The sequence below is a fragment of the Asterias rubens genome, chromosome 15 (genome assembly GCF_902459465.1).
Source record: "Asterias rubens chromosome 15, eAstRub1.3, whole genome shotgun sequence".
Taxonomy (NCBI): domain Eukaryota; kingdom Metazoa; phylum Echinodermata; class Asteroidea; order Forcipulatida; family Asteriidae; genus Asterias; species Asterias rubens.
Window position 1 is genome coordinate 6,407,970 of NC_047076.1, and position 27,345 is coordinate 6,435,314.

The following is a 27,345-nucleotide window of genomic DNA, read 5'->3' on the forward strand; positions in this document are numbered from 1 at the left end:
TGTGCATAGTTGAACCGCATTCTCTTATGTGATTGGACACCACAACAACACAACCAACTGCGCAAACTCACATCTGTCACGATCCACGTGTGTGATCAACATGGTGGTTTTCTACTTGGAAAATCACACGTGTGGTAAAACAAGTGTGTTTTGGGTTGGATGCTATGTGTTCTTCGTTGTTGACCACCGACCGGTGAATGTTGTGTAAAAACCAGTAGAAGTTAGCTCAGATGAGAAGAATATTTCCCCAGCTGAAGAACAAAATGGCATTTACTTTAAGAAAAGTCTTGGTGTTGGACAATGTGGCGAGCTGCTGTGCCCAGGTTTTACAGGATAACGGCATCCAGGCAGATTCGGTCGCAAAACTGAGTAAAGAAGAGCTTCTGGCCAAAATACAGGTGAGTGATTAACTTTCAACAGAGGCCGTAGATGGTTGGTAGCAATCAGCCGCTGACCCCCGCTGCCCGTGCCTTCGCGGCCTGGTCAACCCCCTAAGGCAATTTGTTACACAGAATACAGGGGCCCTAGCTCTGTCTTTGATCAAGTTCAGTTTTATTTGTATGTCTTGTGCACTTTTTTTACAGTGTTACGTGTGAAGGTTTTTACTTTTACTTTAGTTATAGATTGAACTTCCCGCTTAGTTACTTGTTTTGTCCATGTTTTCCACCTATTGATGGTTTTATTTAAGGTGATCTCATTCTGCATTTTCAATATGCACCAAGTAATCTTCAGAAATCATTCATACTTCATTTAAATTATAAAGACCTCGGCATTCCCCGATTGATAAAAAACGAATCATGTTGTTTGGCCCGTTGACCTTGCCGGCCGTGCGTGTTGGAAATGTTTTCAGTTTTGGGGAAATTCCATTGGCTGTCCACATCCTGATGTTTGAATGAGGAAAGGGGGTGGGGGTTTTTCCAGGGACCTTGTCTAGGCTGTTCCTTGGCAACGATCTTGTCAAAGTGGGAGGGATTTCGTTAAGTTATTACGTCTTGAACCCTGGATGGGAAACTTTGTACACATCCTGCCACTACCATTCGTTTTTCTCACTCAATCTCACAAAAAGGGATAATCTTATTTGTTCATTATTTGAGTAATTAGGTATTTTATTTCATAATTATTAATATTATTATCATTGATGAAAAAGTGGTGACAGGATGGAAACTTTTCCCCTGCTGATATTGGTAATGAATGTCACTGGAAATACTTAAAAAATTATTTATGATAACAGGCATGATTGATATTCCTATTTTAATAATAATAGCCTAACTTCAGATTTGTTGGCCCTTTGAGAAAAGACAGACTGATTAAGAGGAAAAGTTTCCGTATGGCGCCACCACTTTTTCATTCGATATAAAATAATATAGGAACTAATATTTACCTGATTGATATATCCCTTTTTGTAAAAATGAGTGAAAAAGTGGTGGTGCCATACGGAAAGTTATCCGATTAAGATAGCCTGAAGAGACACTTATTTATGATATTATAATAGCTTAATTTACCGGTTGGTAAGCCAAGTCAGCCCCTGTGTGGTACTTGATAAAATATTCAGACTCCTTTTTTTAAAGTGCCCAAATCATGCCTGCAAGTTTTTATTATTTTTTTTTTATAAATGTTATGAGTTGTGGCAGTGTAGGCCCACCCATGCCTTCATTATCTTTTAAGTTTTATATCACCTTTTACAATCACAATCCAATCTATGATTCCTTGACTCTTGACAATGGCAGTCTGTGTTGACACAACCTTTGCTTGTGTTGAACTATGACTCATGAAATAAATACTCGTATTACAATATAATCTGAAAATAGTCAAGTTAAAACAAAAAGTATTTAGGGTCCAGGTTTCTACACAAAAAAGTTTGTTTTTTTCAAGAAGGCCGCCATTCTTTTAAAAATAAAAATTATTTTTCCACAGTTCAACGCACTTTGAAACATTAAGACAAGACATCAAAATTATCATCTTTACAGTGGTTTTTACATAACATTTTTGTCCCACTTTTATAAAACTTGCTGTTGCTCACTTTCACAAGAATAAAATGTAAACTACATTATGTATAACTAAACGATTGTTTTTTAGCCTACTGTTTAACCAGCACAGGCTCAGTTCTAAGCTACAAGTATTTTATTTTCTGATGTCAGTTGACATTTTATGGTTTTTTGAAATGGTTAAAATACAAATAAAATCCATGCAGCCCCCCAAGAGGGAAGCATGCGGGACACTAAACACGTGGGTTTTGTTTTACTTTGCCTTTTACACTAGTCAAATGTTCATTAGTTGAACAAGGCGATTGTTGTAAATGGCAGATAAGATAAGACCATTATTTGATTTTAGATTACTTGCATAAAACTTTAAAGAGTCTTAACCACTATCTCTGTTCGGGTGATAGAATTGTACTGTGAATTATACTGTGAATTGTGATGTAAAGATAGCCTGCCCCCGTAGACCATAATCTATCTTCTTGCATAATCTTGCAAACCTACAAAGCATCAGGCTTACATTACAAAATCCAGTTAGCCTAGGGTTCATCCAAATATTTCAACATTTTCAAGGTCACACAAAGAATGTGCTGGGGGGAGGTGGGGTCGGAGACCTTGCACAACTTTAAATGTTTGAATGTTGAATTTTTAAGGAACGCTTTTGAACAAGTACTATTTGGGGGAGGGGGTCCCGTAAGAAGAATAGTATTACCCTTTGTAGGACCTGAACACTGTTGAACACTTTGGACTGATTTTCGCAAATGCCTTGTACACTGCAAAAAGCAATCCCAAGTTAAAGGGGCTGTGCGGTCACGATCAAAGGAGGCATTTGCCTAAAGCTATGAAATCGGTCTCACCCACCTCCCAAGCAAATAATATGTGTCTCTGAGGCTTTCGAATTTTGTTTTACACAATTTAAGGGTTAGGGTTAAATTAGCCTCTTCCTCTTTCAAGCTTAAAGCCAAAGTTAGGCTTTTGAATGAAATTTTGAGAAAATAATAACTAATTGACAATACAAATTTATAATAATTTCAATTATAATATTATCAGTACTTGATTTTATTGATGTTTTTTAAACATTTTATTTCAGAATTATGATGGGGTTATTGTTCGCTCAGCCACAAAAATCACATCAGATGTTCTGGACGTGGCTAAGAACCTGAAAATTATCGGAAGAGCTGGAACCGGTGTTGACAACATCGATGTCACTGCAGCGTCGCGTCATGGAGTCATTGTCATGAAGTAAGTCCCCTGACTTGTGTTTATGTAAAACTTAAGGTGTAGTGGCAGCCCTACCTTGCATGTTTCAAGTGGATAAAAAAATGGCGACAAACGATCTTGTCATCTTTGATAGAATGGAAGCTAGGAGCTAAATTTCAAGCTACACTGACTAAAGTCAACCTGTTTGATCTAGATTTATGTCACAGCGTAGGGTGGTTCTCATCTCTGCAACTGATAATCAATTAAATGATATTTTCAAGTTGTTGGCTTTTTGTGTTTATGGTTCAATTTATGAACGCGTGAAGTCGGTGGAAACAAAAAAACTGTCATTGACTTCAACTGTCTATTACATATTACTAATTCCAATGTGATGTTGCAGCTTTGTAACAGTTCCTGTTTTCTTTTTTCACACAGCACACCAGCTGGTAACACACTGAGTGCCGCCGAACACACCTGTGCTATGATGTGTGCTATGTCAAGGTAAAGTACCGTTTGTCTCTCATCCTGCCTCTGTACATGTACCTCCATGTCTGTTCCACTAACTCCACCCCAAGCAATGCAAACACCTACCCCAACCAAAATACCAACCCCAACCTAAACACTACCCCAAACACAGACCAAAACACCTACCCTACCCAGAAGAAAATAGATACCCAATAGTGTATCCACTTGCTGTGTAGTTCTTTTGACTTGAGAACTTGCTGTATATTCAATTGCTGAATAGTAGATTTTTGTTATTTGGGAGACTTTTCAATTCTAAAAAGAACAGTTCTTTTTAACTACTACCTGGGCGGAAGGTAGGAAATCGGCCAGGACTACTATATTTGCTAAGTGGATCGAGGGGACTTCTCTTTATAAACTTCACTACAGCGGAGTGAGTTCTTAATTGGTCTCAACGTTTTGACCAGCTTGCTCTAGTCATTGTCAGGAGTGATAAATTCAAATGTTTTTAAAAGTAGAGTTGCAGACGGTTTTTTCAAGGCTATAATTTTTCATTTTCTTGTGACTTTCAGATACTTGCCCCAGGGTCACATGTCACTGAAGCAAGGTCGATGGGATCGTAAGCTGTTCATGGGGAGCGAGCTACACGGCAAGACGCTCGCAATCATCGGTCTCGGTAAAATAGGAAAAGAGGTAGCCACAAGAATGCAGTCTTTTGGAATGACGGTAAGTTGATCGGGGAAATCCAAAAATAAAACTAGAACTAGAATAGACCTTATGCACATGACGTCATTTCAGTAGGGCGCCCTCACCTAGAGGTCAAAAGGAGGTTGTTCATTGGCCAATACTGTGCGCCGCGCGTACAAATTCGTGCGTCTCGATTGTTTCGTCACCGTTTTTCCTCTAAGATGGCGGCTGGATGACATCAATGCATAAGGTCTATTTGAGCCAGAAATCCACAAGACCAAGATATATTGTTAAATATTTGTATACATTTGATTTCAGACCATCGGTTATGATCCGATTATCCCGGCCTCAGAAGCTGCAGAGTTTAATGTGGAGTGGATGGAACTAGAACAGATGTGGCCAAAGGCTGATTACATCACCGTGCACACCCCTTTGATTCCACAAACAAGAGGTAAACATCATTGTCAACAACAACAAATAAACTGGCGAAAAAGATTGCACTTTGTTGATTTTTGAGAAGGAACTAATCCACATAATGTGCACAGCCTTGTTCTTGCAAGGTCCCCGAAATACATTGATGATTTTCAAAGCAGTTTATAAAGAAAAGGGAACCGGACTGTTTCTCCTCCCAGCCAAAATTGGGTCTCAATTTTCATATGTCTGTTAAGAAGCAGAAGAAAAACTGCTTAATAAACTTCTTTGCTAAGCAAGCAAATGAGTTGGGCACCAGTTGCAACAATGTATACTTAATGGCATTTGAGCTGGTTACCTATTTCTGCTAAGCAATTACACTTTTCTGTGCTTAAGTTCTTGTGTTCAAATTTTAAGAAGTGGAGCCCTGCCAGTAGGCATTTTGTGTTGAATGAAACCAAAGACGGCAGAAGGTTAAATGTTGTTTTTCTTTTCCTGTTTCTAGGCCTTATCGGAGAGAAGAGTTTCCCACAATGCAAGACTGGCGTGCGCGTCATTAACGTTGCGCGAGGGGGTATCATCGACGAGGAAGCATTGCTGAAGGCGTTGGAGTCTGGTCAGTGCGGAGGCGCTGCCCTTGATGTATTTGAGCAGGTGAGTATGACGCATAGTCAGTGAAAATCAAGGTTACCCAAGTTGTATACTACTCAGGGATCTGAAAAAGGCTAAAGAAATCTTATTGGCCCAATGACCAGGGCACCAATGCATTTATGTAAAGCGCATTGACATGGTTATAAGTTGTAAAATGCATTATATAAGATCTTGTTATTATTTTTATTAAAATGGTTGGTAATGGTGCAGTTTTCATTCAAAGTCAAGACTTGTGTGTATTTCAGTGCCATGTTTTAAAAATATTTTTGAATTGTTTTGTGTCGATTCAGGAGCCACCGACAAACCTTGCCCTGGTACAGCACCCCAAGGTCGTTGTAACGCCCCACCTCGGAGCCAGTACTGAGGAGGCACAGCTTCGCGTTGCCATGGAGATTGCCGAACAGTTTGTGGATGCAGTCAACGGAAAATCTCTCTTTGGAGCTGTAAGTTGAGGCAAAGAGAGCCATTTTGTTTTTGACTAATTTACTTAAGCCGTTTCAAATGTTTGCTTACCCATCGGAACTTTGTGTGCCTGTTAAATATTTCAGATCAACGCTCGCGCTTTGAGTAGCGCCCTCAAGCCGGAAACTAAGCCGTTAGTGTCGTTGGGTGAATGTCTGGGAGCCACAGCCAGAGCGTTGTACGGTGAAGTGAACCAACAGACAGAGGTTCAAGTCATCACATACGGTGAGTGCAAGCTCCTGGAAATCTGTCTTACTTGACAAATTTTGTAATAACTAGGATTTCAATGTCATCTTAATCAAATGTACAATTTAATGGTTTCTTCCAAAGACCTTGCAAGTTTCGCTCATAATTGAATGATGAGCACTGCTAAATTGTACTTGTTTGTTTCCTTCAGACGATTTAGTACTGCATGTGGGAACGTCAGGCCTAGAATTTCATCTGTGTGAGAGAACTTCAAATGAAAAAACTTGAAATCTGTGGGAATAGTTTGATGGGGCAACAATGTTCAGATCGGAGCAAGAGGCCATGACCTCGGGTGTCTCAACGTAAATCTAAGCTTGGAATATACACAAGACTCCCCAGGTCATTTGAGTTGTGTACACTTTGTGTCTCTTAAGTAAGCACTTGACGTCACTCGTGATATAATAGTGCAAAGCTGGTGTATCGGATGATGGTATAAAGCAAATCTTTCATGTCCAATGATCACAGGTGAAGGTTTGAAGAATGCTGGTTCGTACCTGGGGGCAGCCGTAACTGTTGGCTTGCTGAGTTGTGTACACTTTGTGTCTCTTAAGTAAGCACTTGACGTCACTCGTGATATAATAGTGCAAAGCTGGTGTATCGGATGATGGTATAAAGCAAATCTTTCATGTCCAATGATCACAGGTGAAGGTTTGAAGAATGCTGGTTCGTACCTGGGGGCAGCCGTAACTGTTGGCTTGCTGAAGAGTGCCACATCGAACGGCATTAATCTGGTGAATGCAGGAGTGCTGGCCAAGGAGGTCGGAGTTCAGGTAAGACCATAGAATGCTTGGCTCAATTGTCTTCGCTGTCTGCTGTGCCCTCTAAGTCAGCCGTGGAAATACATGTATTGTATCACAGTGTGGACAACATTCCAGCGGACCACTTTTTAAGGGGGAACGCACTACACGTTTATCAAATGAAAACATTGTATCCAATGAAATCATTAGGCCTGTTGGACCAGTACCTGTCTTTATCCTTGCTGTTTTATTTAAAGACATGGGACCAGTCTAGTCGAGCTTTTGCCAGTATGCCATATCGGAATTATGGGCTACACAGCTATTTTGGCTATGACTGTTGTAAAGCATGCTACTAAGGATATCCTTTACTTCAATGCATGATGAAGGGAAAACTAAGCCGTAGCCGCAAACTCGGTCACAGCCATACACAGAAGATGGCCTCTTGGCAAACTGTAGAGCGTGCACTTTAGTATGACTTAACTGTAATCCATGATTGTTAATTTTTGCACCCTTGATGTTGTCATTCCGATCTTAGCTTGCCACAAGTCACCAAGACGCCGCCCCTGCTAACCTCCCTGGTGCTCTGGTCTCAGTGCTGGTCACATTACAGGGAGTCAGACACGTACTCAGTGGCTCCGTCATGAATGACCGGCCGGTGCTGCTGGAGATCGACGGGGGTGTGTTTGCCAGCGGGGTCGTGCTGCAGGGCAACATGTTGGTGTACCAGACCCAAGTCAGTGCTACAGTGTTTCCCGCTATTGCAAGTAAGTTGAACTTAAAATGCTGAGGATTATCCGAGAAGTTAACCCCAAAACAATCACTGCATTCTCCTACCAGTAGACAAGCCATGGGGTTTGTTGTGCAGAAGAGAACCATGCACCCATTGCTAGCCTGGAAGTCATGGCCCTATTACTGTTGGTGCACTCTCTTGCCCATCGATCTTGCCACAAAATACCACGAGAGACCGTGGAGACCAAGTCTTCTGTACACAAGCCATGGGGTTTCCACATCATACACAGCTGTACAAACTGAAGAAAACCATGCTCCCAATACTAGCCTGGAAGGCCTGCCCCTATTACTATTGGTGCACTCTCTTGCCCATCGATCTTGCCACAAAATGCCATGAGAGACCGTGGAGACCAAGTCTTCTGTACACAAGCCATGGGGTTTCCACATCATACACAGCTGTACAAACTGAAGAAAACCATGCACCCAATACTAGCCTGGAAGGCCTGCCCCTATTACTATTGGTGCACTCTCTTGCCCAACTGGCTCAAGCCACAAAATACCACAGGAGACTGATGAGACTAATAATAATAATAATAACAGTATTTATAGCGCGCGCCTTTTGCCAAAGGATGCAAAGCGCCAGGTATTATTACTGCAAGGAGTGGGACGAAGTGAGAGATATAACACCTAATCCTAAGCACCATGTCACGGTTTACAAGGTGCTGTGGCCCAATTTGTATATCGTTTGTGTTATTGTTTTTACTTGCCATCTTTTGTTTAAATTTTGACTGCAATTTTAGAATGTTTACTGTATAGTATATAAATGTGTATTTTTTATGAGCTAGGTCTGGGAGGGCACATCTTTTTTTGATGACAGTTTTTTTTACTTTTGCCCTTCCCTGGACGGCCTGTGCTTGTTTTATTGTTTTGCTTTTTTTGTCCGAAGAATTAAAATAAAAAAATAAAAATAAATGTGCTGCCAATCCAGCCAGGACATCTGGGGTGAACCCTTCTCTTTTCGATAAGTGCACTAGGTTCCTTTACATGCGTTTACACAACGCATGGGACCAATGGCTTTATGTCCCATTCGAAGGACGAAGCAATGGTTAAGTGTCTTGCCTAAGGACACAAGTCCTGAGAGATGGCCGACTAAGTCCACAGTACACAAGCCATGTGTTTTCCTGTGTGCCCGGTATCGCTCGGCTTGGCCTGCACGTTCTTGTCATAGAGAGACCGGCTTCGGCGGGACTTTCTTTGGCTCAATGCTGCAGGTCTGGTTGTGGTTTCCCTCCTCTGATTTCTTCCCATTGTTGTTGTTTTAAAAATGGTGTTATTATTATTGTTTGTTTAGCATTCACTGGATATGGACATTTGTGTTAACATTGTCTCTGCTGCGCCTTGAACATCTGTAAAGATTGATTTGGCGCATTACAAATACCTTCTATTTATTTATTTATTTTATTTATAATACCAGCTGAACAAACTGAAGAAACCGATGATACACCACACTGAATACTGACATCTATCATTCAAAACACAGCGATATTAAGTGGTGTAATAGTAGGAGGGTTTAATAAGACCCTTCTCTGAAAATGACCGTCTTTTTTCTTCTAGGTGTGCTGTCAACAACCAATCAGATCCTGTCCTACGGTACGACCATGCCTTCCAAAAACAGCTCATGGAGTGTGATACAGCTAGCCTCCCCTCTCCCCAGCGCAGAGAGTCTCAAACAGCACGTCACCTTTGCCGCTCAGTTGAGTCTGTAATCTCACACAAGGGCAGTATATACAACACTGCAACTACGTTCGGAGAGCAGGGCTAAAGATGACCAAAAAATCACATGCTGGAAATCATCATGCACCAGTGCTATTTTACAATGGGAATACAATCAAAATGTATACCCAACGGCAGACATTTTGGTTTCATACTCACTACCTTGAGCCCAATTTCATGAAGCTGCTTAAATTATTTCTTTGCCGAGCAACCACAATCTTTGTCTTGTGCCTTGTGGTCATTATCAATCATGAATAGAAAATCTAATACCAACAAAGGGGAACGGTCTGTTTTAACCACCCAGCCTCTTGTTGGTTTGCATTTGCGAGAATTAATACCCAATATGGCTGCACCAGAGTAAAGTTAAGATTTACAAAGTTGTCATAAGGCAAGAGTTTATTTTATTATGCTAACGAGATAAATGAGTGATAATTGGAAAGTATTAATTTTAGCTTCAAGAGTTGTTTCAGTAATTCTCCCAATGATTTGTATATCAAGATGGAAAATCTGACTTACAATTTCTTTTGTCTTCAGTTTTGTTTAGATGTTGGGGAAAAAAAATAGAGGGACAAAATTAATCACATTTGATGCAATTTTCAAAAAGGCCATGTTATCAACGGAAGATAATCAAATATCAAATTCTGAAATGTTTTAATGTGAAGTGCAGTGGATCAAAGAGATTAACTTTCTGTGAAAATTTTTGCAATTGTGTCATGAAATGACAATGTAATAATTAAGTATGAAATTATGAGTAAATTTTGCTGCAAGTTTCTTGAACAATGTCTGATAAATGCAGAGTCCAGTCTGTTCTTTAATCAGCTGATTGTATTCAATTGATTGCAATTTGATTGTAGTCCTATAATAAATTGTAACTCTTTATCACCGTTAGTGGTTGAACTTTAACCTTTGACCTGCTCGGGGTCAAGATGTTGAAGTTTGTGGTAGCAACCATCTCAACAAAGGGTGTCAAGGCTGAGTGGTTCTGAGCATCAAATTTAAGTTCTGGTTGTTAAGTAATTGGGATGTGGGTTCGAATCCTTGTAGTGACACTTGTGTCCTTGAGCAAGATCCTTTATACTACAATTGCTGCTCTTCACCCAGGGGTATAACCATACATTAAATACCATTGTTGTACCTAAATAACTTTATTTTGTATTTCCGCTTCCATTCGTTGTATTATTTGTTGTTCATATTACATGGACCAGAGTGTGACTGCGAAAACGTTGTTTATTTTGCCTTGAAACATTTGATTTTATTTGTTGAAGTGAATGTGAAGATATTACAGCTGAAAAATAAATAAAAATGTAGTATTCATTTCAACTTCTGTTGTAGTTTGAATCATTCAAATAATTTACTAGTGTTTCAGTCGTTACGTGATCTTGACAAGCTGCGTCTTTTTTCAAAGAGATGCAGTAGGCCCTACTGCTGAACAATTCTTTGCTCGGCATAAAAATAAGGACACATTCACAGCTGGTATATTTGGCTTGTGAAAAGTAACCTCATTCTGGTTAGCATAATCTGGTTGTGCTTAGCAGAAACAGATAACTCCTCAGAAAGTCGTCAACAGAGTTGAGAAGTATACAATGTTTATTCATTTTGGTTTTACCCATATACTTGGATGAGTCATTGCTCTGTATTACCAGGGGCGAGAGTCATTACTGACGAAAGTCTTAAACTTGGATATAAATTCAAAGGTGTGTTGAAATGATGCCATTTATACTGTTACGTAAACCCTGGGGTTATAGATTTCAAGGAGCTTTTGGAAACGGTATCCAACGCACTTTAGAAGTAGACCACTGAGCAGGATTTCTTTTGTTGTGGGAAAAAAATATTGTCTGATTTTCTTCACCAGGCCGACATAAAATGTCTGAATTCAGCCAAAAGTCTGAACAATGTCATCCCTGTATTACATATATTATATAATGTTTATTCCATGGGAGGTTTGCCTAAAGTCGAGCATTTTATGAAAGTTTGTGTCAAAATAATTTTGTGTTTTTTGAAATTATTTCAAAAAACACAAGGGGCAAGTCCAGCATTTCAATCAAATTTTGAAGACAAAAAAACGAGGTAAGTCAAGCGTTTAATTCAAACTTGGGTCCAGAATTTAAAACAACACAAGGGGCAATCCCAGCATTTAGATCAACAACTTGGATCAAATTTAGGTGCAAAATCACAAGGGGGTAAGTCCGGCATTTTGATCAAGAACTTGGATAAAATTTATGTAAAAAAAAAAAAATCAAGGGGGCAAGTTCAACATCTTGATCAATAATTTAGATAAAATGAAGGTCCAAAACGGGGAAAAAATCACAAGGGGGTAAGTCCAGCATTTTGATCAAATTTAGAAACAATTTAGGTCCAAAATCACAAGGGGATAAATCCAGTATTTTGGTCAAATTAAATACAAACATTTAAAAAATCACAAGGGGTAATTTTTCAGAAGCATTTTGATCAAGCTCAGGTCAAAAATTCATCAAGGGGTAAGCCTTGAAACAATCACACAAAGTGAGTCCAGCTTAAATTAGGGTTTACTGATAACGTTTTATTGTGTGGACGCCAGAAATTAGCAAAAATATGGGAAATATTAATATTCTTGTTCGAAATATGTTATAAGTTTTGCTGAAAACCCTTTCAGATTGGGCCACAATTTGTTGTGTTACATTATGGATTCAAATGATACAGTAGGGGAAATACTTATATCTTTGTTGAAAATTCTTAGTACATCTCTTTACAAATGCTTAAGTGGTCACCAAAAGAAAAGTAAAATTGTCCAATATTTTACCAATTACATACAAAATCTGTATTTAATTTATTCTTTTGTATCAAAACATTCTAAACAGAATAGCATCACAGCATATATGCAAAATAATTTCAAAATACAAACTGTGTCACCAAACTATAATCACATTACTGAATCATTGACTCCTAGAATTCATTATCTATAACCGCCATGTCTTTAAAAGAACGTTACAGAATTGGTAAGAAACAAAAATCGTGAAGATCACAGATTTACATAAAACTTACACGGTCTAATGATGATGACAGTACAAAACATCCCTTGAAATATTTCTGTCTGAATCGTCATATTTGGTGAGAAATAAATAATCTAATTTCGCGTTCGGAGTTTATCGCTCAGTGATCGTTTTATTCATTTTTGTTTGGAATCGATGCAATGCAAAATTTGTAATCGGTTTTCACTATTCTCTCGTGACCCAGAGAACTTCTACAGGTGTGTCAGTTTATGTATCTGGTGGATTACATTAAGTGCTTACACTGCCAAAAACTCTTTAGTTAGCAAAAACCAAATCTGTAATGTTCCTTTAAAGGCACTGTACACGATTGGTAATTGTCGAAGACCCGTGTTCTCACTTGGTGTATCCCATCATAAGCATAAAATAACAAGTGTGAAAATTTGGGCTCAATTGGTAGAAAATGATGAAAGAAAAAACACCCTTGTTGGACGAATTTGTGTGCTTTCAGATAGGAATAAAATACTTCTAGCTAGAAGTCTTTTATTATTTTACTTCAGAGGGAGTCGTTTCCCACAACGTTTTATACTATCAACAGCTCTCCAATGCTTGTTACCAAGTCAGTTTTTAAGTTATTATTTGTTTTGAGTAATTACCAAACGTGTACCTTCCCTTTAAGTGTGCCAGCCTGCAATATGTATCTACAAAGTACATGTACATAGTCAACCCTCCTACTGTCTGACCATTCAATATAATCCACTGTGGTTTTGCATGATGGATAAACTATGCCAGCCTGCAATATGATATCATTTGGTAAATAAAACTATACAGTACACTGTCTGATCATTCAAAATCATCCACTTGATTTGCATGATAGCTACACTATGCCAGCCTGCAATATGATATCATGTGGTGACAGTCAACCCTCCTACTGTCTGACTATTCAATGTCATCCACTGTGGTTTTGAATGATAGATACACTATGCCAGCCTGCAATATGATACCATGTGGTGAATTCACCTATGCAGTACACAGTCAACCCTCCTACTGTGTAACCCTTCAATAACATCCACTGTGGTTTTGCATGATAGATAAATTATGACATACTGTAATATGCTCTATGAATGTTGTGGATTCATCAACACTGTACACAGTCAACCCTCCTACTGTCTGTGAGTGTGGCAGTCCACTAGGGTGCAAGATTGCATTGCAATGAACAATCCCGGAAAAAGGTGGTAATAGTTTTTCAGGAATTCCAGTATAAGGAGCTGTTTAAATTGCCAGATCTAGACAAGTACCACGCTGTTAACAAAAAAATTGTTTTCTTATAGCGGAACTGCGAACATTTTCACCCTTGCAACAGGTAGATTTCATACAACAAAGAAAGGTATACCTTTTGTAATCGCTCTAAAAATTAATGGCAATTAAAACACTTTGGTAAGAAGCCTACAGCAGCTTTATCTTGTATAAAGCATTTTGAGAAACATTTCACTTCGAAATAATGTTGTATATAAAAAGGATATCAGTTTGTATGTCCAAAAATTTGAATCTGAGAACCGTTACTGCATTAACGTTTTTCAGACTGAGTACATGTATTCCCATATAGGGACATATGCGCTCCAGATTTTTGGGAAAATCTAAAAACAAAAATTGTTTAGATGTTAGTTTTATAGTACAAAACTCAAAGGTATACCTTGCCTTTAGAGTCAGTTGTTTCATACAGTGCTTTATATACACCCCTTATAAATGCTATACAAATATTATTATCATTATCCAAAATAAGAAAATGTTAACTTCCTTTAACATTAATTAATTTTACAAATATCTATATTAGATTTGAAAAATTAAACATGCATTGCCAGATTTAATTTTGCAAAAGGTTAATGAGAAAACGTTTTAAAGAGAAAATAGTCAGAAATATTTCTATTTGAAAAAATGAACTACAAAAACATCCGTAAGTGGAAAAGTGTTTAACACAAAAAATAATACCCAGAAGACTACCCTGGTCAAAAATACAAGAAAGGCAAGAAAGAGTGACGTAACCAGGGGCAAATGAGGCCCAGCTAAAGCCCCACCCCCAACAGAACAGAATCCCCCCTCCCAAACTTGAACGAAAAAATGCACAAGTTAGCCATAAGGGTTTGATACATTAAATAGCCCCCCTTATATTTGTCTTTGTCCCCACTTGCACCTCTCAGTGAAAACGTTTCTGGCTACGCCACTTGCAAGGAAAAATAAAGAATGTGAATAAAAAATACACTTTTTGAAAGTTGACAAGAGGCATTTTCTATAATAAATAGTAAGCACCACAGGGAGGACAGCAAAATAAAAACCAGTTTGAAAATTGTTATGTTCTCTGAACAATAAATTGCAATAACTGTTGGACACCTCAAAGGAAATTGATTGAAATAGATCTTAGAGAAAAAGTAATGAAATTTTTATGAAAAAGCTTTTATACCATTGAAGAGTTACTGTGTAGCCGCACTTTACAAAGAAATATTTAAATAGAAATTTGGAGGACGAAACCCAACAAAATGTATAGCTTTTTTTTAAAGCAATGGAACCTCTGTGAAAACAAATTCCGAAAAAGTTGTTAAGAAATCTACAAACACCATTTTATCAATAAGCCTTGCCAAAAAGTCACTTTGCTAAAAGGTTATTTGCTAAGCAAAATTTGACATGAACCAGTCATAGAAACAGTGGAACATGACTGCATGTTTTGGCTGGTAACCTGTTCTTGCTAAGCAAAAAGGTGTCTGGCCTGAAACTATCACATGCACTGTAATTTTGTTTTTAATAAATAGTTTGCTTCATACATTTTTATTTGGTTTGCGGTCACCATGTGTATATCTACTTGCCAGATAGAGTTGAGAACTGTCTTGCCCTATATTCTACTACTCCGGAGTAGATTTTTCAGGAGTTTTTTCGAAAAAAAGTTTGCTGTTTAGCCAGTACATGACCCTGGAGAAAACACCTGCCATTGGTTACAATGGTTGTGCCTAGCTAATATCCTCGCAAAATTTCATGGAACTGCATGCTACGCATACTGATAAACCCTGTACGAAAACACTTTGCTAGGTCACCAGCAAAAACAGTAGGAGTGCATATTGTTTGTGGCTTGTAAACCGCATGATCTTGCTCCGCGGTTAAACAAAATTATCTTGGAACATAAAAAGGAAACTTTCAAATTAGCGGCTATGGCTCTGGCTGTTGCTAAGGGTGTTGCTATGGACAGCCTTTGCTTCAAATGTAGAGAAGTAGAGATCAAGCCACAGTCGCTAATTTGAACAAGGTCCTCTGTTATAAATATTATAAAATATTTAAACTATTTTTTTTCAAGGCCAACTTGAGTACCTGAATCCGCTTGAAATTGTTTTGTACACAAACTATTAATTTTTTTGGTTATTACTTTTTCTTTACAAAACAGAATTTTAACCACACATGTAAATTACTGAAAGCTTACACCATGTCACCAAAGTTTATTTACACGTACAAATTTACGTTAATTACTTTTCGGTATAATAAAATTTATCTTGTTTTAAACAGTTAGAAGAAAACAAAGAGGAATAAATCTCAGAAGGGCACCAGGCGAACCGGGCCAAATCCAATATACAAAACATTGTGGTTCGTTTATCATGTAAACAAATTCATTTGCTCTCAGCCTGAGAAAAAAATTAAAAAACACAGGAGACTTCAAGGAAATGGTGAACCTAAAAATAAAAATGGACAGTTGTTTCATTTTTTCGGGGGAAAAAAATGTTTAAAACCTTTCATATTTGCTCGTAGTTGTTGGAATCACTCTTACAACCACTAGCCAAGAACAAAACTCCATCCTGTAGGAGAAAAGAAAAGGAAACAAATCTTGAAAACTTTTTATTTCTTTTTAGAAATTTGTGAGATAAAAAGTAAGATCACTGTCAGGTACCAAGACAATGTGACGTTCACATCTGGTTCCTCATATTACAAAAAGCAAAGAGTACATGTGTACTGACACACAGCTCAACAATACATACACCTGTACACTCGGTGAATACTAAGGACATTTGCAATATTACATATGCACTAAATATAAAACATATTTCTCACCACTGTCAAGAACACTGTGTGGACACATTTAAAATAATAATAATAATTAAGTTAAAGGAACATTACTCAGGCCTGTGAGTGGACCCTTAAAAATGAGCTGAAATACTACATAATGTAAGGATGATCATGTAACGTCAAGTGAGCGCGCGTCACGCATTTACACTGGTCGCCATTAGCAAAACAAAGAAAATTTACTCAAAAAAAAAAGCCATCCACACTCACCTTAACAAGAAGTGGAAAATCTTTCCAGAATTCAAAGTTTGGTATAACTTCTTTCCCCTCCGATCCTCTCACAAACTTCAGGAAAAGAATTCCAATAACAAGATACAGTATGACGCCAACGCTGAATCTGTCAGACATGAAGGAAAGGAAAAGTGGCTGTCAAAGCGTGCAAACTGTATTGTATTGTTTTGTATTGTATTTATTGTCCAAACCAATAGCGGTCGAACCGCCAATTACAAGGAAGAAAAAATAAAACTAATAAATAAATCAATAAATTTACGTATACAAAACTAAATTCATAAATGCTAAATAAAATAATAATTATTTTAAAAAAAATGTAAACTGTATTATAACTTGGGCTGCGACAAGCAGATGTGTTTAATAATAAACCAGTAATATTAATAAAAACAAACAAAGAATTGCAATTATAAAAAAAATAACACAAAATAAAAACCTTTAAATACACAATTGTTTACAAAAATACGTAAAAAAAAAAAAAAAAATTCAGCAACAAAACTAAAATAAAATGACAACAGAAACTACAATATATATATACTAACAAAATAACAAATATAACAACAAATATATAAAATGAGTAGGTAGATGGCCATAGCTATCAATCCAAACCGGACCTTCGTCAGAGGCATAAACAAGTACAAACAAATATACCCATACCCATTTAAACATACCCATTTATAAGAAAGAGGGGAAAGGGATTAAGGGAAGGGATCCAGAAAAAAAAGTGGGCAAATTATTGCCAATCAAAGTATCTATTTTAGAAAAAAAAAATTGAGTAAAGATGTTTATATTTATTATGAAAGGATGGATTACTGGACCATAAAAGTGGTAAATGTATTGTATCTATAACAATGCAGGAAAACATGAAAGGGTAGGATTAGAGCAAGTTGCATCAACAACTCATCATCTTCATCATCATCCTTTGTCCTTGGACGGAATAGATGAATCAGCATTGATGAAGTGGTGCCAGGTTGCCAGGTTGCTTTATCCCTCATAAACAACTAAGTACTATTATAATGACTTCATCAGGCACTGACAGTGGCTATTACATGTGAAATTGGATTACTGAATGAATGGGAAACTTTCTGGGACGATAGAGGGCAGCAGACTTACCGGGTAAATCCATTGTTCTCAGAATTATGCGCATGTTCAGAACTACGTAAACAATGGAAATTTACCCGGTATGTCTGCTGCCACCTAGCGTTGGAAAGTCTCCTATTGAGTGAAGGTGCCCAAAACACATCACAAGTTCCTAATTGGGGAATTCGTTCAACAAAAAAAAGCCATAGCTTCATTGTTTAATATCTTCAAATCTCACAAGATTGGCTCTTAATGAGTAGAAGTGCTTATTGTACGCAGTGACACTATACAATGGTTGCACGCTGTGACGGGGTCCATGGCATTTTGTACACTCGAGGGGGAAAATGGAACCCGAGGCGAAGCCGAGGGTGCCATTTACCCTAGAGTGTACAAAACCCATGGACCCCGTCACAGCGTTCAACAATTGTTTTGTTATACCTTTGTATAATTATTATTCCTCTTCTCAAAGTTCTGTTGTCATCTTCAAACACTATTACGACGGACTCATTCATTGTTTAATAAGCAGACGAAGAAGAAACAATTCCCTCAAACCCGCGGTTGTTTTGTACACAGCGCTGGAAATCGACCAACGCCAGGAACGATCAAGGTGATGTACACAGGTGTACATCACTTTTCATGTTGCCCGGCCCGTCGAGCCATGTAACATGCGTTTTTGTTGCGCGTCACATGATTGGTTCTCGACCAGCAAACTTCACAGTTTGTTACCGAGGTATAACAAATCAATTTGAAAACCCTTTAGTTCTTAAAGCCATTATACACTTTCGGTAAACAGTATTGTCCAAGTCCCACACTTCGTGTATCACAACTTATATATAAAATAACAATCCTGTGGAAATTTAGGCTCAATCGGACATCGGAGTCGGGAGAAAATAACGGGAAAACCCACTCCTGTTTTCGCGGGTTTCGCCGTGTCATGACATGTGTTTATAACAAATCCGTAATTCTCGCTAACGAGAATTTATATTGTTTTACCGTTTTCTCAAAAAGTAAAGCATTTCATGGACTAATATTTCAAGAGAAGTCTTTCACCAATACCTTCTGTAATCCCTGTAAATTATTTGTAAATCTGTGAACTTTTTTTTTTTTCTGTACCAAAAGGGTCCAATGGCTTTAAAGGCATTGGACACCTTTTATTGGTTATTTTTCAAAGACAAATACTTTCACTTGGTGTATCCTAACAAATGCATAAAATAACATATTACCTCTTTCTATGATACTTGTGTGCACTGGGTTCTTTTATGTGCAATGAACAACAAACTGGACCTCTACAAGGCTTCATGTCCCATCCAAAGATTGGTAAACAGTTTGCAACAGCAAGATCTATTTTCGCCAAATAAATGTATTTATAAATAAATCTTGAGTAAGAAAAAGGACATTTTTTAGGGGGGATTTCTACATGTAATACTATACACATATTGACTGGCAATGAGGTAATGTACGTCTATTCCCCCCCCCGGGACTTTGAGTGACCAGAAAAGGCACCGTGACCTATTTCCCAAGGTCGAAGGGTATAGGCATCTCTTCAGTTCACTCACAGGTCCTAGGGGGAATAGCGGACACTAGTTACCAAATTATGCCAGTCAATATGTGTTTTATAACACACCTCGGTATTTAATGTGAAAGAGAAAGGAAGTTTTTGTGTTCCTGTTCACGGTTCACTTCAAGAGATGGCGCTGCAACCAGGGACTATTTCTGCAAAACACGCGTGCGCGATCACTAGACTAGTTCATCCAACTTGACCGTGTTTCAGCCAACCAGAATACAGAACAAGCAAGATGTGTGTTACAATTAAATTTATTGAGCTGTAGTCTACTTACAGAATGCAGAGGACGGACCCAGCACTGATGCCACCTCCAAGGCAACCGTTTTTACAAGCACAGTTTGAACGTAGATTGAATTTCTGTATGAATAGAAACATTACAGCTTCATGAAAGACATGACAATTAAAAGCCCTAACTCAAACACCTGTACTCAAATCATAGCAGGCCTATAACTATTAAGCCTGGGCGACTAGTATGACTAGTGTCAAAATCGCGACTATTGATTGCTTAGTCGAGTCTACCGTTATTCATATTTCGCTTGCGGCACACATTGCCAAAATGCATCTTTTGAGTATTTAAAAATTAGTTGCGACTAGTATCGTAGTCGGGACTATTTGAGGTGTGACTAGTCGAGTAGTAAGTTTCACTAGTCACCCACCCCTACTCCATACCAAACATGTATCTATTGAGAGAGCACGCCTGCATATGCTGTTACTGGCTCAGAGTTCATACTTCAGCGACAAATTTGAAGTATTTAAATGAAAGGGTGATTCATATATTTTCTTTAAACAATGATAAGGTCATGCTAACAAAACTCAAAAGAAAAATCAAGTTCAAAACATTAAAAGGGTGATTCATATTTTCTAAAACATAAACAAATTCATGGTAATATAAAAGTATTAAAAAAAATGGAATTGTTCAACTTACATATTTTCCCGAACCTTGACTCTCTTCTCCTATAACTTCCAAGACAGGCGTAGTAGCTGATATTTCACAAATTAAACTCACAATGGTTGATCTGAAAGATTAAAAGATAGCTTAGATTAGGACAAATCCGGGGCCTAATATCTAAGGCCAAGAAGATTTGTAGAGTCTGGTGGCGAAATGGTGCACACGACTTTTGAACAGGTAGTGCCAGGAGAAAAATGTTTCTTTGATTCCGGTTTTCCGCAACTACAAAGCATTATCAGTAACTTGAAAAATTTAACCAAACTTGGGCCTTTAAGGGCTAAATGGTCTGATTTCTTTTAAGAATAAAGAGATTTAGTATGATTTATTGCTATTGAAGACAAGGAACACAACTGCAATAAAGTGTCCTCAACACAGACCTGGGTGTCTCTCCCCCGCTAGCATATGTTAGCGTTGTCCCTAGATCATCAAAAGTAGCACTTTCTTGATCTCCAACATCAAAAAACTCTTTCCCATCTTCACTCCTCTGACATGCCTAAGGAGAGAAAACCAAAACAAAACAACCATGAAAGGGCAACAAATTATAATAAACATTTATTTTGAAACAAGGTGGAGTGTCAAGGCCAAGCAGTCAACACCAAAAGCTCTATTGTGTCCGTAGGTGACACATTTGACTTAAACCGTTATTGCTTAAATTAAAAACAGTCGCTTCCGTTTTCTGACAGACTAAATATAGTCTGGGACCTATTTTCCGTGCGACTATTAATTTGGTATATTTAATCACTACTGAACACATTGGGATAATGATCAAGGTGATGGATAAATGTATGTTGTCATTAATACTATACGTACCGCAACATCTTGACAGTAAGTATCAGAAAAGCTGTTACACGGGTTATAAGCGTAGAAGTAGTGGTCCGTTGGAGTACTTGATTTGGTGTACGGAAACCTGTTGATATAATCACAAGAAGCTGGTTGAATACATGTATAGGTTGATGATGGGAAGAAGGGTTAGGGGAACATGAGAACGAAATGTTGTAACTCACTGTAAGGGTGAGGGATGAATGTAGGAGTAGAAAGTGTGTGACTGTGAGGGTAGGGACTGGGTAGAGGAGGGTAGGGACTGGGTAGATGGTAGGGACTGGGTAGAGGGTAGGGACTAGGTAGAGGGTATACATGTATAGGGACTGGGTAGAGGGTAGGGACTAGGTAGAGGGTAGGGACTGGGTAGAGGGTAGGGACTGGGTAGAGACTGGGTATAGGGTAGGGACTGGGTAGAGGGTAGGGACTGGGTATAGGGTAGGGACTGGGTATAGGGTAGGGACTGGGTATAGGGTAGGGACTGGGTAGAGGGTAGAGACTGGGTAGAGGGTTAACAGGGCTCGAATTTGGGGAAAAAATCCACAAGACCGCAGGGCTTGTTGCTCAGAATTTTTACTGGACCGAAAGATTTTTTACAAGACCAAAATTTTATTAAGAAAAAAAAAAGTTAACACGATAGAACAGCAGGCCTTTTTCTTTTTTATTGCTGTGAAACCCAATCACTAAAGTTCCATATACCTACTTCACGTCATTCTCGCCGCCTCAAAAAAACATTCCGATTTGACAGGCAAATCCCCAACAAAACACTGCAACGTGCAGCATTCATAAAAAGATCGTCATAAAAAGATTGACCAAAAATTTGACAGCAGTAGTCAGAAGCTCATCACTGTTGGTAGCCATACTTAGCAAGACGTTTGGCAACAAGACCTTACTTTTAATCCATGCAACACAGGGATGTGTGGTATTGCAACCAGACCTTCTTAATGCAAATTCAACACTCCTTTGTAAGGTATCAGACTTTACACATGGTCAGTGGTAAACAAACATCGCTGTACTAAGGTGTGCCGCCGCGCCGGGTACCAACACATCACTCCCTCGTCCCCGCTCGCTCACTCCCCGGGTGCATAAACATAAATGGTTTGAGACTAGATGCACAAGGTGTGGGCATGAGTAAACTGAATGGAAAACTTGTATGCAGCCTGATGCACGTGAAAAAAGGACGGATTGACGTTCCGCAGGCGTGCTCAGAACACTGATTTGACGACAAGTAAAACAAAAACTTTTATTTTAAGTGAGATTGAAATACATTTTTTAATGAAAGATAATATATTTCATATAATTATTTGTAGTAGTAACTATATTAGTATGCATAAAAAAAAAACCACAAGACATAAAGTTTACTGGACCGAAGCTAAAGTCACTGGCCTCGGGCCTGCAGTCCAGCATGAAATTCGAGCCCTGGGGTAGGGCCTGGGTAGAGGGTAGGGACTGGGTAGAGGGTAGGGACTTGGTAGAGGGTAGGGACTGGGTATAGGGTAGGGACTGGGTAGAGGGTAGGGACTTGGTAGAGGGTAGGGACTTGGTAGAGGGTAGGGACTTGGTAGAGGGTAGGGCCTGGGTAGAGGGTAGGGCCTGGGTAGAGGGTAGGGACTGGGTAGAGGGTAGGGACTGGGTAGAGGATAGGGACTGGGTAGAGGGTAGGGACTGGGTAGAGGGTAGGGACTGGGTAGAGGGTAGGGACTGGGTAGAGGGTAGGGACTGGGTAGAGGGTAGAGACTGGGTAGAGGGTAGGGCCTGGGTAGAGGGTAGGGACTTGGTAGAGGGTAGGGACTTGGTAGAGGGTAGGGACTGGGTAGAGGGTAGGGACTGGGTAGAGGGTAGGGACTGGGTATAGGGTAGGGACTTGGTAGAGGGTAGGGACTTGGTAGAGGGTAGGGACTTGGTAGAGGGTAGGGACTGGGTAGAGGGTAGGGACTGGGTAGAGGGTAGGGACTGGGTAGAGGGTAGGGACTTGGTAGAGGGTAGGGACTTGGTAGAGGGTAGGGACTGGGTAGAGGGTAGGGACTTGGTAGAGGGCCGGGACTGGGTAGAGGGTAGGGACTTGGTAGAGGGTAGAGACTGGGTAGAGGGTAGGGACTGGGTAGAGGGTAGGGACTGGGTAGAGGGTAGGGACTGGGTAGAGGGTAGGGACTGGGTAGAGGGTAGGGACTGGGTAGAGTGTAGGGACTGGGTAGAGGGTAGGGACTTGGTAGAGGGTAGGGACTTGGTAGAGGGTAGAGACTGGGTAGAGGATAGGGCCTGGGTAGAGGGTAGGGACTGGGTAGAGGGTAGGGACTGGGTAGAGGGTAGGGACTGGGTAGAGGGTAGGGACTGGGTAGAGGGTAGGGACTGGGTATATAGTAGGGACTGGGTAGAGGGTAGAGACTGGGTAGAGGGTAGGGCCTGGGTAGAGGGTAGGGACTGGGTAGAGGGTAGGGACTTGGTAGAGGGTAGGGACTGGGTAGAGGGTGGGGACTGGGTAGAGGGTAGGGACTGGGTATAGGGTAGGGACTGGGTAGAGGGTAGGGACTTGGTAGAGGGTAGGGACTTGGTAGAGGGTAGGGACTGGGTAGAGGGTAGGGACTGGGTAGAGGGTAGGGACTGGGTAGAGGGTAGGGACTGGGTAGAGGGTAGGGACTTGGTAGAGGGTAGGGACTTGGTAGAGGGTAGGGACTGGGTAGAGAGTAGGGACTGGGTAGAGGGTAGGGACTAGGTAGAGGGTAGGGACTGGGTAGAGGCAAGAGACTGTGTAGAGGGTAGGGACTGGGTAGAGTTAGAGATTGGGTAGAGGGTAGGGCCTGGGTAGAGGGTAGGGACTGGGTAGAGGGTAGGGACTGGGTAGAGGGTAGGGACTGGGTATAGGGTAGGGACTGGGTATAGGGTAGGGACTGGGTAGAGGGTAGAGACTGGGTAGAGGGTAGGGCCTGGGTAGAGGGTAGGGACTGGGTAGAGGGTAGGGACTTGGTAGAGGGTAGGGACTGGGTAGAGGGTAGGGACTGGGTAGAGGGTAGGGACTGGGTATAGGGTAGGGACTGGGTAGAGGGTAGGGACTTGGTAGAGGGTAGGGACTGGGTAGAGGGTAGGGACTGGGTAGAGGGTAGGGACTGGGTAGAGGGTAGGGACTGGGTAGAGGGTAGGGACTGGGTAGAGGGTAGGGACTTGGTAGAGGGTAGGGACTTGGTAGAGGGTAGGGACTGGGTAGAGGATAGGGACTGGGTAGAGGGTAGGGACTGGGTAGAGGGTAGGGACTGGGTAGAGGGTAGGGACTGGGTAGAGGGTAGGGACTGGGTAGAGAGTAGGGACTGGGTAGAGGGTAGGGACTGGGTAGAGGGTAGGGACTGGGTAGAGGGTAGGGACTTGGTAGAGGGTAGGGACTTGGTAGAGGGTAGGGACTGGGTAGAGGATAGGGACTGGGTAGAGGGTAGGGACTGGGTAGAGGGTAGGGACTGGGTAGAGGGTAGGGACTGGGTAGAGGGTAGGGACTGGGTAGAGAGTAGGGACTGGGTAGAGGGTAGGGACTAGGTAGAGGGTAGGGACTGGGTAGAGGCAAGAGACTGTGTAGAGGGTAGGGACTGGGTAGAGTTAGAGATTGGGTAGAGGGTAATTAAGACTATTAGAACTATGAGGTTCGAGAGCATAGTTTTACGAGTAAGGTAGTACCAGCTAGTGTGGCTAGTGCACTGGCTACCGTTGATATGATTCCTTTACAGGCTTTAGCATGCAGCAAATAGAATAGGAGGCTACAAAAATGGAAAACAAATGGCAAACATACATTATACAAAAAATCCCTTATCAATATTCCTTTTAGAAAGTGGGGTCCAGATAAGGACATTTTTCATCCCTGCACTCAATTCAATTCAATTCACTTTATTTCCAATCCATTATTAAGTAAAATTTAAACAATAATTAAACAAGCCTTTAAATAATGAATAATGTTTTACAAGCAAATGCAATAATATATTAATTAATAATTATGATTAAATACAAAATAAAACAAACAATTACAAGCAAAGGCAATCGTATAATAAAGGAAAACAAACAACCAATACAAACACATATGAATGTAGTTGGAGGGGGCCCATATAAATAGCAGAGCTTGCTGAGTACTAGTTGCGATAACGTAACCCTCCTGCCCTCCTGCCGACCTGCTACGCCGTCGGCAGGAGGGTTACATTATCGCAACTAGTCGAGTACGGACCCGACCCGGGACCCCCCTAACCCACAAGGAATAAAGCAATGTAAAGGCAGTGGACACTATTGGTAATTACTAAAAATAATTATCATCATAAAACCTGTCTTGATTACGATTAATGGGGAGAGGTTGATGGTATAAAACATTGTGAGAAACAGCTCCCTCTGAAGTGATGTAGTTTTCGAGAAAGAAGTAATTTTCCACGAATTTGATTTCGAGACCTCAAGTTTAGAATTTCAGGTCTCGAAATCAAGCATCAGAAAGCACACAACTTTGTGTGACAAGGGTGTTTTTTTCTTTCATTATTATCTAGCAAATTCGACGACCGATTGAGCTCAAATTTTCACAGGTTTGTTATTTTATGCATATGTTGAGCTACAGCAACTGTGAAGACTAGCCTTTGACAATTACCAATAGTGTCCACTGTCTTTAAGCAAGCAATGTGTTCGAAGAAAAATGTCGCGACAACACAACTCTATTTTACAAGAACAAACACAAACAGTAACCATTAAATAAATACTCTAATAATAAAACTGAAAAAGTGGTGGCGCCGTACGGAGAGTTTGATATTGGAGTTAATTAACGGAATAACGGCGGATAAATTGGTGGCGACGTGCGGAAGATTATCCCTAAACTCTACTACATGTACTTCTACAAGAGGAATGTACTGCACATAGACAGATAGATAGTGAACATGAACATGTTGAAAAAAAAAATTGAACGGAATTTACCTTGGGCCGTTAGTTGAAGCAATGGTTTTTAAGGAAATAACGCCAGAACCGTCAGTGAATTCGCACTCACAACTGTTCACTTTCGTACAAACTGCACCCAGTCCATCACACCGCACCAGATGGAAAAGTGGAAAGAGCAGGAAGAGAACACCTATTCTTACAAACTGAGAAAGTCTAAATTTCGTGTGGTTTTCCATTTTTCAGAAGACTCTTGTTCACCAAGTTCGGCGACTGCTAACCACTTCTATCCTGATGTATGTACACACGTTATAGCCGTTCATACATTGCAATGTACAATGCATGCTATACATGTATGTCCGCATGTGATGGAGCCATCATCACATGATCGATGTGGCCGCGCACATAATAATATGCGCCCGATTATAGTTTGCACTGCCCAACTCCGACGGTTTGAGCACAGGAAATCAGAGAAACAGAGCGCCCGCTAGCGTTCGTTCATTACAAGCGTGTACAGTTTTTGCCGTGCATAATCTGAACGTTGGTTGTGTGTGACCACGCAACACCAATGGTCTAAGAACCTAGACTAGGTTTTACCCCCTGCCCGTACCAAACTGTACTCTGGAACGATGACTCAAGTTGGGCTTCGGGTGACACATTATTATTATAATAAAGAGTATTATGAGAAAAAAAATAATGTGAAATTAATAGTTGTGTCAAATTTCCAGTATATTTTACTAGTGATGTCCAAGTGATCGGAATTACTGTCATTGTTCTTATTGTTACTGTGATTATTATTTATTTGCCAAACTATTTATTACGCAAGGAAGGGAATTCGCCGTTGAAAGCGCCCTCATGTGGTCAAGTACGACCATTAGTAAATACAGGGTGCGTTCGTTTAGCGTCCCTCCTGGGTCTACCCCGCGGTGCTCACTGACAAGAGCTAAACGAACGACCACTCACTGTTCTCGTAGTGACGTCGTTTACCTGGGGCATGCCAGCCCCCAAGTGACCCACTCCACAAGCAGGGCACTAGGGGGCTGACCTGGGTGAGCCCTTGATGACGTCAAAAGCTATTCGAACGCACCGGGGCAGACCGGGGAGCGTATTGCCCACGTTCGTCCTAGGAAAAAAAAATACGCGACCGGCGTTGACCCATGGAAGCTAAACGAACGCACCCACAAAATATGATACCACTGGATATCCGAATATCAGAGCTGTACACTCATATCACGTCCGCCATGGAATTTAACAACGTATCTCTATGTGAATTGAATGTAGGTCAAAGGTGAATGTGCACGCCGGCTGGCCTCGAAGTGTGACGTCAGATGTTCAGGCTTAGTGTAAAGTTGACCGAACCCCATCTCGTGTTCTTAATAATCTGTTTGTGTGTGAAAACATTGAAAAACACCAGTTCGCCGACAAA

The 27,345-nt window shown here is 40.2% G+C and overlaps 2 protein-coding genes across 2 annotated transcripts; one reads left to right on the plus strand and one right to left on the minus strand.

Annotated features, from left to right (window-relative positions):
• The first annotated feature begins 47 nt into the window (after positions 1–47).
• LOC117300158 (D-3-phosphoglycerate dehydrogenase-like) lies at positions 48–10,654 on the plus strand. Its single transcript, XM_033783879.1, has 11 exons — positions 48–398; positions 3,067–3,218; positions 3,612–3,677; positions 4,211–4,364; positions 4,644–4,776; positions 5,242–5,390; positions 5,678–5,830; positions 5,936–6,074; positions 6,738–6,865; positions 7,368–7,596; positions 9,176–10,654. The coding sequence occupies exons 1-11, from the start codon at positions 231–233 to the stop codon at positions 9,325–9,327; spliced, it is 1,623 nt and encodes a 540-aa protein (XP_033639770.1). The 5' UTR covers positions 48–230; the 3' UTR covers positions 9,328–10,654.
• Positions 10,655–13,308: 2,654 nt separating this feature from the next.
• Positions 13,309–26,353, minus strand: LOC117299851. The gene is made up of 7 exons (XM_033783405.1): positions 25,962–26,353; positions 21,030–21,126; positions 20,597–20,712; positions 20,196–20,286; positions 19,545–19,627; positions 16,609–16,735; positions 13,309–16,133 (listed from the first exon to the last, which is right to left on the minus strand). Exons 1-7 carry the CDS (start codon positions 26,156–26,158, stop codon positions 16,071–16,073), a joined length of 774 nt encoding a protein of 257 aa, XP_033639296.1. The 5' UTR covers positions 26,159–26,353; the 3' UTR covers positions 13,309–16,070.
• Positions 26,354–27,345: the final 992 nt, after the last annotated feature.

Coding starts and splice junctions, on each gene's coding strand:
- LOC117299851 (XM_033783405.1), bottom strand. CDS start 26,158: ATGGAAAACCACACGAAATTTAGACTTTCTCAGTTTGTAAGAATAGGT. Junction 20,713..21,029: donor CTTACTGTCAAGATGTTGCG/GTACGTATAGTA, acceptor TTCTCTCCTTAG/GCATGTCAGAGGAGTGAAGA. Junction 19,628..20,195: donor GTCAAGGTTCGGGAAAATAT/GTAAGTTGAACA, acceptor CTATTCATACAG/AAATTCAATCTACGTTCAAA.
- LOC117300158 (XM_033783879.1), top strand. CDS start 231: ATGAGAAGAATATTTCCCCAGCTGAAGAACAAAATGGCATTTACTTTA. Junction 399..3,066: donor AGCTTCTGGCCAAAATACAG/GTGAGTGATTAA, acceptor ATTTTATTTCAG/AATTATGATGGGGTTATTGT. Junction 6,075..6,737: donor GGTTCAAGTCATCACATACG/GTGAGTGCAAGC, acceptor CAATGATCACAG/GTGAAGGTTTGAAGAATGCT.